This window comes from Marmota marmota, unplaced genomic scaffold (assembly GCF_001458135.2).
Source record: "Marmota marmota marmota unplaced genomic scaffold, marMar, whole genome shotgun sequence".
NCBI lineage: Eukaryota > Metazoa > Chordata > Mammalia > Rodentia > Sciuridae > Marmota > Marmota marmota.
The window spans coordinates 13443327-13455913 of record NW_026000026.1 but is presented as its reverse complement, the minus strand read 5'-3'; the positions used below and the strand labels follow the sequence as shown (position 1 = coordinate 13455913).

General features: G+C 43.7%; 1 protein-coding gene across 1 annotated transcript in view; it reads right to left on the bottom strand.

Moving 5' to 3' along the window:
• Nucleotides 1–12587, bottom strand: part of Rab22a (RAB22A, member RAS oncogene family) — a 63805-nt gene that overhangs the window by 17987 nt on the left and 33231 nt on the right. Inside the window, exon 4 of the mRNA XM_048811949.1 lies at nt 3153–3234. Coding sequence (XP_048667906.1) covers nt 3153–3234 — 82 coding nt within the window. The remainder of the gene's footprint in view (nt 1–3152; nt 3235–12587) is intronic.

Here is a 12587-nt window from a genome sequence, read left to right as displayed (position 1 = left end):
TAGTGAACCAAACAATATACATGCAAACACCAGAAAAAGCATCATTCCAGGCATGCACTACTCACATGGTGAAAGTAGTAGAAGGTCTGTCCTTATCTGTGTGTGCCTAAGGAGGGTTAGCAAGCAGCTGACGTTTATTGTCATCAACACCATGTGTTAGGAGCTGAGAGCAGAGACCTGAGGACTGTCCTGCTCCCAAGGAGCTCACTGTCCAATGGAAGACATGACAGTAAGGAACAGGTACTGATGGCATGGATGAGGGCAACTGAAGCCTGCTCAGGATGTAAGAGTTCATCTGTTGCTCCGTCCAACCAGGCTCTGCACATGAGCTCTACATCAGACCCTGGATGGAGGCTGGGAATACAGGACAAGCAAGACACTGTGCTCTCAGCTCTCAGTGTTTACTGTTTGCAAGGAGAGACTGTCAATAAAAGCTAGACAGACAGACAGACATTGAACTATAACTTTTAACAAATGTCTTGAGGAAAATGAATACTGGCAATAATGGGAAATTAATGGCAGCTGTGCTTAGATGCAAGGGGTGAAGGGGTGGATTCAGGGAAAATTCTAAGGGTATGACATTTAACCTGAGATCAAGAGCTCGTAAAGGGAGCCTACTGGCAGAGGAGAGAGAGAATTCCAGTAAGAAGGACCAATGTACATGAAGGCCTGATGACAACGGGTGCTCAAGGACCTAACGAAGGGCAGTGGGCTGGAATTCAGTGGGAGAGAAGGAGGACGGGCTGGAAGGACACTAAGCAGATTGGAGGAGCAGGGCATGTGGGCAGAGGAGAGGAGCAATAATCGGCTGCTGAAGGGTATTAGCAGGAAAATATGAGAGTCTGATTTCATTTCTAAAGGACTCTAGGTTCTGTGAGAAGTGGCATGGGTCAGGTCTGGGCTGGAGGAAAGCAGGGAGACCAGTTAGAAGACTATGGAATACTCAAGTCAGAGTAAAAAGTGTCTAAGAGCAGGGTGATGGGAGTAGAAATGAAGAAAGTTATTTAGACAAGGGAGCTATCAGCACATGCTCCTAGAGCAGTGTGGGGAGCTGGCGAGGAGTCCAAGACAACATCCAGATTTGGGTTTGAGCAACAATGGGATATGGCAAAGTGGTTACTCATTCGAGACCACCAGGGGTGCTTAGGAAAGCCTCCTTTAGTCAAGTGACATCAGAGGTGGGTTCTGAAGGCCGAAGAAAGTTTTCCAGACAAAACCTAAGAAGAAGGGTAAGAGGATATAAACAGGATGGCATGTTGGAAAACTATAAGCAGTTCAGTGCTAGAGGCCAGGTTGGTGGAAGAGATAGAGAGTCTGGCAGTGGCTGGTATATTCAGGGACCAGAAGGCCTTCCCAGGACAGTCAGTCAGTCCTTGACCCTGACCAGGCTCACGGCTACGTCCTGCCTGATCTTCCCTATACTTTGATGATATGTCCCATGTTTAGCTTTTTCTTAAGCTCTGCAATCTGGCAACCATGGACACGTGCTTTTGCCAGTGCTCCCTGGGGGTTCTCCTCTCTTGGCCGCTTCCTCATGAACACCTCCTCTCCAGCTCTGGGCTGCATGAGGTGCTCTGCATAGTGGAGGCAGGTTCACATTTGAGAGCAGCTATTCCTGTTGAAGAACTAATGAGAAGGAGGCACACAAAAGGCAGGCAAGCTGGCTAATTACAAAACTTCAAAGACCCCTGCAATCATGCCAGCAGAAAGGGAGAGCCATGTGCCCTTGGGTTATTTCTTTTTTCATGTTCCAGAAAAAAAGAGATGCTATACTCATCGTGTATACCAGGACAGGCTCTGAAGAGAGCATAATGGGATCTGTACTATAGCAGGGTTCTTTATGATGATGGCTTTGCTGTACCATCTGTATCTGTGAGGGGTAGCTGAACCTGGGGATCCAGCGGAAGGGAGTGTGTTTTATTGGTAGGAAGAGCCCCACCAGTTTGGGGCTGATAGGACAAATCCCATGGCTGTGTGTACAGATAAATACGGGCAGACTCTGTGGTAAGAACCGCTTCTGAAGGACATAAGAGTGATGGTTAGCAAAGGTCTAGCTATTTTAAATGTCTCATTCTAGATGCACAACACCAGCATAACAGGAGAGGGGAAAAGAAAACCATAAGCAGACACATCTCAGATGAGTAACTGGATGGTAGCAAGACATCCAGCATTAAAAACAGAAGAAACCAAACAAAGTGAACTTAAAACATTAAATCTGTACAAATGTATAGTGTCTACATCTAGGACAACGGTAATGGCTTGTTTTGTTTTCCTCCATTTGTCTGCGATGATTCTTGTCAGATTTTATGCCATACACAGTATCTACGTTGTCTTAGATAAGACGGTGATGACACACTATTTTTCCTGATTACTTCTGGTGTACTTCTAAGAGCTTAAGATAGCACTGTGCATCCATCTGATGCAGGTTTGATAGTACTGTTTGAAAACAAAATTAAACGTCTGCTGAATAATGGGGCAGACACAGGCACCATGACAACAAACTAAAGTCAGTGTCCGGAGGGGAGATAGATAGTACCTGTGCCTGCCCCATTCCCACCCTCTTCTGACTTGGTGGGCTTCCCCAAATCCAACCTGGCCCTGTGCTGCTGTGGCTGGCCCCAGTTTGGTTTAGGCTCTTCCTTAGGCAGATAACTACTGTGGCCAATTTTATTACCAGGCATTTATTAAGTACCTACTGCAAGGCACTGTGTTAGCTCATCCATTTCACTTAAATCTCAAACTTTATATGCTGTAAAGTTCCCTCTTTAGCTTTTTAAAAGGCAGCTATAAATGAGTTGTGCTTAACTCTCCCTTTCTACCACTAATTCTTTTACATCTTTACTAGAGGATGGAGCCCCAAATTACACACAATGCTCAAGTGGGATTTTATCAGCCTGTTAGTCAGCATTTACTTTAAGACACTAAAAAATATAAAAATGCCCTCAGTGCCCATTATCACTTTCTCCATCAGCGGACTTTGTGACTCTAATTGAAAAGAAAAAGGCTGGCCTCCACAAATGGAAATAAATGTGTCTCTGGCGCATAGAAGAGAAGTGAGTAACGTGAAATGACAGGAACGATGACAGTTTAGTTGGTGCTCTAATTTGGTTTGGGCCTCAGAAAAACACATAGTAAATTAAAGAGTGACTTACTCGTTCTTGTCCAGCTGTATCCCAGATTAGGAATTTATGTAGCTCATTTTGGTACTGGACAGTCTTGGTCATAAAAGATGCCCTATAAAGAGAGACCTAAATGATCAGAATACAATTATTTAAAGCACGTTTCCAGCCCCAGTTGGAAACATCACTTAGACTTAAAGCTCCAACTCCCAGCTCTACACTATATCCTAATTGTGTTCCTCTCCCAAGTATTTATGGGATGTTCAGATGCTGGCTGCATATTCTCTGCCCAAATAAAATAAAGTATTAGGCACTTCTGCCCAACACAAAGAAGGAAGAGTTCTTAAGACTTTTGATTGCTTAAGCTCCAGATCATTAGCCTCCCTTGCAAAACAGAGAAAATGTTATTCAAGGTGTTACCATAAGAAAACTTTCTAAATACCAGTATGTCCAGGAAATGAGTTAAAAAAAAAAAAAAAAAAAAAAAAAAAAAAAAAAAAAAAGAAAAAACAAAAAGGACACTTGGGTTTGTCCTCCCCCAAATCCCAAACTACACGCTCACATAAACTACTGAGTGAGAACTACTATAATGTTGAAGTTAATAAAATTAAGAAGCCAAACAAGGAGTTGAAAGAGGATTGGAGAAACAACAGTTGTTGCCAAGGCGATCTGATTCACCCTCAGCATCCCTTATGACACCTGGGTGTCAATAGCACAACAGGCTTCTCAGCTGAGATGCCACAGTAGCCCACAAGTTTCACCCAGCTCTTGGTGCAGGAAGGAATCAGTTTGTAGATCATACTGTTTGTGCTGAGGAAGGCACTCTGTCCAAGGGGCTCTGAAGGCAGGGACTCTATTATTTTGGGGATCCTGCACTTTTGGAGTATCTGGAGTAAGATAAGATGCAAAGCCTTTCTTTTCTGAAGAGCCATGGTAGCCCAAAGCAAGTGCTTGGACACTCCGGAGGCCCTGGGTCACAGGTTCAGGAGTCCTGCCCTGTGAGTGGGCCTGACTAATACTATCTTGTGCCATCCACTTCACCTAGAGGGCAGCCTCCCAGGAAGTCCTGTTTTCCAAGCCCCTTACAGCATCCCAGTCTGATTTATAGAACCTAGAGATGACTGTTTTAAGTATGATGTATCCCTGAAAAGTTCCTGCACTAAAGCAGGAGTTGAAATGATAGCCATAACCTACTCAACAGACTGACCCATTTGATGTACTGAAAATCTGAAGGGATTACTGGGTAGCAATTGGTAGGCAGGTGGAGTGTGGCTGGAGGAAGTGGGTCACTGGGAGCATGCCTTGGGAGATTTTGTATTTTGTTCCTGGCTCCTCCCATTCACTCTCTGCTTCCTGGTTGCCACACAGGGAGCAGCTTTCCCCTGCTACACTCTTTGCCATGATCTTCTATCTCACCTTGGGCCCAGAGTAATGGAGATAAATGACCATGGACTGAACCTCTGAAACTGTGAGCCAAAATAAACTCTTCCTCTTCTAAGTTGTTCCTGTAGGGTATTTTGGCCACAGTGAGGAAAACCTAACACAATGACCATGTCTTTCTTCTTTTCTAGTGGATAATAAGCTTGCTGGGGGCAAGGGCGAAGTTGTACTCTTGAATCAAACCTAATCACTCCAAGCAAGACAATGAACTCAATGGTCAAGCATCTTCAAACATGCTGGGAGCTTCAAATGTTTTTGTAGAGATTTAAGTAATGGATAATCTTCAAGAAACCGAAAGTTGAAAAAGAATGACTTTTGGAAGAATCACTGAGCTTAGATGAGTACCAGAATCCTTAGTTTTAAAGCTTTCAAATATGATATAAGGAGTTTCTGGCAATATTTTCGTGCATTTATGGCATGGTAAGCAGCCTCCAAAGGAGTGACTATAAGGAGTGAGTGAATCAGGAGGCAAAATCACATTTATTGGACAGGTACTTTTTATTAGATATTTATTTGCTGAAAATTTACCCCTTGGTATCCTTAGTGAAGTACTTTGTACATAGAAGATACTTAAGAGATGGTTATTGTACCAACAACTTCTGGTGACTCACTCTAATTAAATCAGGATGTGCAAAGTGATTTCTCACTTAGGAAAGATCTAAGCATTCAAAAAGCATTGTTTATTGTGAAGATTAAATAAGCTGATGTATGTGAAAGTGTTTTGTAAATTGTAAAGCACTATATCTATACAAGGTATTATCATTATTATTTACACATGGTTCCAGAAAATGTTTTAGTTTGGTTTGCAATTAGTCCTAAAAGCTTGCAACTCAACTGTCCATCAATTATGGCTATGGTGTTACACTGAAGAGTGACCACAGGCACCCAACAGAAGCCTGTTCACAGAACTACAGCAACTAATACATCCATTCTGACTGCTCAAAGGACAAGAGAAGTGTGCTTCACGTAGATCAAAAGCTGGCAATGGCAGAGGCAGTAAGTAAAAGGCAATGTCTCACCATAGGTTCAGAACTCGCTGGAGCTCATCCTGCCTGCCAACCATTTCCTTTTAATGAAAGCAGACATCACTGAACCAGGATCCAGACAAAACAGCATTTCTGAGATAATCAAAGTATCTGAAGGGTTAAACCCTCTCTGACTCTGGACCCTTCAGCACTCCTGCCTCGCACCTGCCACGCCTGCTTCTAGGCTTCTCTCAGGCCTTCTTGTGTTCACAGCTGTCTTCTTAAGTCTTTGCCCACTTCTCTGTCTGTCGGCTTCCCATCTTCTTCTCACTGGCACCACTCACCCACACTCCCAGTTCTTTAGCAATCCTGTGCATCTTGATTCAACTATGCAGAAAAGCCCCACCAATCTCTCTGTCTACGACTTCTGTCAAGTGGCAGGGTGCCTCCCTTGCTGGAGGAGAATCACAGTCCTTGTGGGTCAGCATGGAGATTTCACCCTGTGTCACATGGTGCCTTTTAGGCCTTCTCCCGCTGCATACAGCAATTATACCATACTTTTTTTTTTTTTTTTTTTTTGGGTGGTGTTGGGGATTGAACCCAAGAGGGCCTTATGCATGTGTATATCACATTCTTATTGTCTGCTGACAGCTTTGCCATTTCCCACTATCCTCCTCTTCAAGTACAAGCACATTCCAGCTTTTTCTAGAAATAAAGATTAAGGAATATGGCTTTCTAAAGCTCCCAAGTCAACATTCCTAGGTCAAGAACAGGTGAAACTCTGCTGGCTGAGTGCTCCCCTCTTCTGACCCTGGCCGAGTCAGAGGTACTTCTCCCTTGGTTTGTTCATCACTGCTGCCCTAGTTCCCCATCCTGGCATAGTGGGCTTGGGCCCCCGCAGTTATCAGGTGGGCCTCCCCTCCCCAGTCTCAAACCTTTGCACTAGTCCTGGCTTTACCCTCCACAACAGCCCCTCTTCTTTGGATGTTCTCCCATGGATTCGCCCCTGGCCAGATGCTCCTCATTCCCTAGGTCTCTGCTCAAATGTCAATGACCTCAGAAACCTGGGCCACCCACCCAAACCGGGCAGCCTTCTAGCTGCCTGTTTCCCAACACATCATCATTATATGAATATAGTCATTTCATCTTCAGAGCACTGACTATAATCTCTCATCAGCTTGTTTGTTTTCTTTTTTAAAAAATTAACCTGTTCAATGTCTAACTCACTCTTAAGAACCGAAGGCTACTGAAGGCAGGGACCTTGCTGTGGCTCCTCTTATGGAACAGGGGCATCTCCCTCACTGCTCTCCCCCTTGCTATCCTAGAACTCTAACTTGCACTGCCCACAAACTACTATAATCCCAATACTTCCTGAAGCACAACGAGACAAGTACCACTCAGGTGTAGGTAAAGAGTCAAGATTAGAGGAGACTTGGGTCTTCACCTGTACCAAGGTTGTGGCATTTAGGGCCTGAGGAAAGTGGCTCAACTAGGGCGGGCTGGCTATGCTACATCCAGCATCCTGCTGCCTTCTCCTGCTCAGCCACCAGCTTCAACCTCTCCCTACTCGAGCTAACAAGCAGTAAGTAGACTCCACTGTGTCCCTCCATCACTCTGACCTCTGGAATTCCACTGAGGAAGGAGCCAGGGCACATCACAGGAGCCTCTGCTGCTCACTCACATGTTCCATCAGGAGCTGCTTCCCGGTGCCAGCCCCATCTCAGGTGGCCAGGACTAGAGGGCTACACCTCTCTTACCTTCTTCTCGGGCTGCACTTGTTTCCTCATAGCAACAGGCATGACTATAGACTTTTAAGAGACTGAAATCTTCAAAAACTAAATAGAAGTACCATGTGACATACCATGACTCAGTATTTGTTCAGAATTAAAATTAGCATACTTCAGACATCTGTGCATACTCAGGTTTACTGCAGCACAATTCATAACTGCCAAGTTAAGGAATCAGTCCGGTACCCATTAACAGGTAACCGGGTAGAGAAAAGATGGTACATATAGACAATGGAGTTTTATTCAGCTGTAAAGAATGAAATTATGGCATTTTTAGGAAAATGGATGGAACCAGAGAATATCACATTAAGGTGAAATAAGCCAGACTCAGAGAGACAAAAATTCAATGTTTTCTCTCGTATGTGAAAGCCAGAGGGGAAAAAAGGAAAAGGGAAAAAAGGAAAAAAGAAAAAAAAAAAAAAAGACAGATGTCATGAAAGTAGAAGGAAGACTACTTGGTAGAGGAAGGGTAGCAGGGAGAGGGAGGCGGAGACAGTAAGGAGGAACTGGGAGTGAAATGGATCCAATTATGTCACATGCACATAGAAATATGACACAAAGCCACTATTCTATAAAATTTTTATGCACCAATTAAAAAAACCCTGAAATCTTGACCTATCACATCTGTAAGAATCATTTCCTCCTTTTCAGCTTTTGGGTTTTTTTTTTTTTAATTGAACTCAGGGGCACTTGACCACTGAGCCACATCCCCAGTCCTCATTTTTGTATTTCTTTTTAGAGACAGGGTCTCAGAGTTGCTTAGCACCTCGCCATTACTGAGGCTGGCTTTGAACTCGAGATCCTCCTGCCTCAGCCTCCCAAGCCCCTGGGAGATATCTTCTGTGTTTCCTGGAGAGGGTGTTGCCTGTTGTTTCTGAGTGGAGGCCACTGAGCTCTGGGGTAGCCGCAGGGCAGAACTCCTGCCTGGCTCAGCCATGAAATCTCTTGCTATAGCTTCAGTCTCATCTGTGGAGGATGGCACTCTCCCCATCTGATTGACTTTAGTTTAACTACACAGCGCAGGTACTTTACCATACTCAATGTGGCCAAGCTGGGTTTATCTCCATCCAGCCCCCAAACTGTCTAAATCTCAAGTTCTCAATGGTTGAAGTATGTCTGCCTTCCACAGATCAGAAACTAGTCTGTAACTATTCTTTGTTACTTGCATTCAATTTTTTAGTAGAGCTGCCTGGTTCTTCATTTTATATTTCATTTACATTTGAACCTCAACCTCTGAAATAAATTAAAAAGTTGGTCCCTAATCTTTGTGCAGGACTATGACATTTTTTTCATCCCATTGTTGGTCAAACTTTAGATCACTCCTTTAACGTTCAAGTTAAATGATGCAAAGGGCATGATAACTTTAATACCTTGCTTTCTGAAAATCAGGCAATGGCTCCCTGCCATTCAAATGATACATTTTTATTTTCCAGCCTGCCATTTACTTGTCTGATAACCTTATTTTTCACTACTAAACTGTCTCTCTTCAGTCTGCCTAGGCAGATCTTATTAGCTCTTTAATCTAAAATCCCTACTAGCATTATTTCCTAAAGCTAGACTGCCTTTCATAGACTTCTCCATTTTTCATGACATTCTAAAAATATGATTCTCATGTACACCAAGTAGTCATGATCTTTGGTCAGAGTACGTGTTCCCAATGAAAATACTTGCTACAAGGCATTTCAAAAATTTCTTCATCAGCAGCAACTTGTTTGGTTCTCCTTAAACATAGATATGCAACAATATCACACTCCAGAACTTTTCTCAACCATGAGCTGCTTTCTTTGAATGGCATATGGGATTCTGTTGTCCCTATAATGGTAGGTATTGTTTTGAGGATGAGCAATTAACAAAAGACAAAAATTTCTGAACACTTTATATCTCACACAATCCGTGAATCTCTCTTACACACACACACACACACACACACACACACACACCCACCAAACAGTGCTGGGTGTGGTGGTGCATGGCTCAGGAAGCTGAGGCAGGAGGATCACAAACTTGAGGCCAGCTCCAGCAACTTAGCAAGGCCATAAGCAACTTAGAGAGATCCTGTCTCAAAATAAAAAAGTAAAAAGGGCTGAGGATGTGGCTCAGTGGTAGAGGCTGAGGATGTGGCTCAGTGATAGATTGAACCCAAGGGTTTGGGTTCAATCCCCAGAACCCTTTCCACCCTGTGGTGGGGCGGGGCGGGGCAGGGCAATAGCAACATTGAGATATGAAAAGACCAGACATATGTGAAATCTAGTTGTTCTTCTAACAGGGATACCATGGTACCTTCAAGGAGGTTTAGAATGGTGCAAAGAACTTGGCAGATGCTCACAACTTTCAGCAGGATACAAGGGTACAACCAAGAGAAGTTGTCTTCTGAGAACCCATCAATTCAATTACTCAGATGCATTCCATAGTCACAAACATCGTAACCCTTTCTTGGAACTCCACCATCTCTGAGACTAGAACTAAGGGTTAACTCATCACTCTGCACAGGGCTTTCTTCAAAGTGGTTGCTACCCACTTAAACAGAGGAGTGCACAGACTTGTATAGGATCATGGTTACCCCAAGGAAATTCTTTATTACTTTCAACCCTTTGGTATAACACATTCAAAAACTTTTGGAAAACAACACTGAGGAAAATATATATTTAAACATGAAGATAATTAAACAACAAAGAGTTTAGCTTCCCCCTTCTTAATTTTGTCAAGAATAACTCACAAACACAACCCTTTCACAGATGAATAATAAAACCAACAATGATAAAGTCAGCTGCTTCCCTTGAAGTTCACTGCTGCAGGCACTCTTCTCAAACTTTCATGTGTGTGATCCTGTTTAATCTAAAGCCCATTTCTGGGTTGGGCTCAAGCCATCACCACTGTGTGCACAGGACACTTCAGAGTCAGGGCCAGCGCATGGAGCAGCTAGGGTCCAAGGCCAGGCAGCCGGGCCCCCAGCCTGCATTCTGAACAGCAGTACTGTAGGTCCATCTCGCATGTCCCTGAACACACGGCCTCTCGCTGCCTGGCAGAACACTGGGCATTCAGGAAGAGTAAGACCCATTACTCTCCTTGAGAGACTGACAACCCCTTGAGAGGGGCTGGTCAAGTGAAGAGATATAAAGGCAAATATTCTGGGAGTTGACAGAAGAATGGACACAAAGACTGAGAGCAGAAAGGCAAAGCCAAGTCTAAGTGTACAGGAGAGTGGCATGCCAGGTGTGGGAGGCTGAATAATTCCCCACTCCCACCCCAGGTCCACACCCTAACCCCAGAACCTGTGATAGGCGACCTCAGATGACAAAAGGGACTTGTCAGATGTGACTAAGGTACAAGCCTTGTTATGGGGAAAGGATATTGGATTACTAGGCAGGCCTGATGACATCACAAGGTTTTTGAAATTTTAAAAACTTTAACAAAAGGGACCAGGAAGGAGAAGATAATTTGGAGATGGAGATGGGAATGATGGGCTGTGAATGATGGGCAGAAGGGGCCACAGCAGGCACTAGAAGCTGAGAAAGGTAATAGAGTTGATTTTATATGGTACACAGATAAGCACTTTTTATATATGGATTGTTAAGTATTGTCTGGAAAAAATAAAATAGATTCCTATCAGAGCCTCTGGAAGGAACCAGCTTGGCCAACACCTTCATTTTAAATCAGTGAAACATTCTGGACCTTTGACCTCCAGAACTGTAAAAGAATAAATCTGTGTTCTTTTAAGCCATAGTGTTTGTTGTGATTTGTTACAGCAGCAAGAAGAAATGCCAGAAAAGCTTCAGAGAAGAGAGGGACTTTGAACTGAACCTGGAAGTTCAGAAGGGTGTTGGCTGTACAGATGGTAGGGCAGAGTGACATCAGGAACCAAAGCAGAGAACTTAACGATCAATATATAATAAGTACTTATCTGTGTACCATATAAAATCAACTCACATGCAATATTTTGGAAAAGATAGCTAAAAGTGAAGTGGGCCACAGAGAGGTGAGGGCAGGGATGCTTCTCTTTGACTAATTTTAGAAAGTGACTCTCCCAGAGCTCATGGCCATAACAACTGGTGGGTAAGCAAGGGGAATTTGTCTTTAAGGACCTTTTAGGACAGAAGCAGAGACACAGATGTAGGTAAGGACTGGAGAATATCAAGCATTGTAAGAGCAGGGCAAGATGGAGGGAGTTGGACTGGGAAGGCAGCATGGGAGGGAAGCAACGTAAGTGGCCTTTGGAAATAATCCTGGACAAAGATGGGGAGGCTTCAATGGCAGGAAGGAACAAAAGGGACAGTTTGAGACTGATAACATGGAAGCCACAGGATTTTGACTGGGGTGAGGGAAAGAATTCTGAGCCAACTGAAGCAGGCTTCTGAGAGTAAGCTCAGGCAATGTGCAGTGAACTATTTCAATCGTTTCCAAATTATAACTGTACTACTTAATTTTTTGAAGAGGTAATACACTCATCTGCTTCAACATCCCAAATACACAAAATAGGTATATACTAAAAATGTCTCCCTCCTATTCCTTCAGTCAGTCTCTTCCTCTTCTTGGAAACTTGAATTTTATCAGGGTGTTTCCGAAATACTTCGGGTTTATAAAGCACATGTACACATAATTTCTCCTGTGCCCTCCTTTATCTTTTCTAAACACAGATGGTAATATACACTCCATGCCTTTGATTTTTTTTCACTCAACACTATACCTCAGAGAACATCTGATGTGAATACAGAGTTTCTCCAGATGGATTTTTTCTTTTGTTGTATTACCTTGAGGGCTTGCACTATAATTTATATCATCAGATCCCTACTGATCAGCGATACTGCAAGTATTAACCTTGTACAATTTTTACCCCGTGTCTGGAATGTACAGGCGCTTATCAGTACAGTCCTGGAAGTGGAATTACTGGGCCAAACAGTATGAGATAATAACACACTGGCTAAGAACACAGAGCCAGAAAACGCAGCTTATTAGTTTCACTACCAGCTGTATACTACCAGTCAAGCCCATTAACCTCTCTGTAATTACCTCAGTTCTCTCACCAAAACACTTCACAACTGTCCCCCAAAGACCATGTGTTAAAGGCTGGGTCCCCAGAGTGGTACTACTGGGAGGTGCTGTGGACTTTCAGGATGTGAAGCCCAAAGGTAGGGTTAATGGGGATGCACTCAGAGGGGACTGTGGGACCCCTTTCCCTCCCTTTTAGCTTCCAACCATGAAGTGAGTGACTTGCTCCACCACTCACTCCCCCCATGATGTGCTACTTTGCCACAGGCCTGACGCAACAGAGCCCGTTT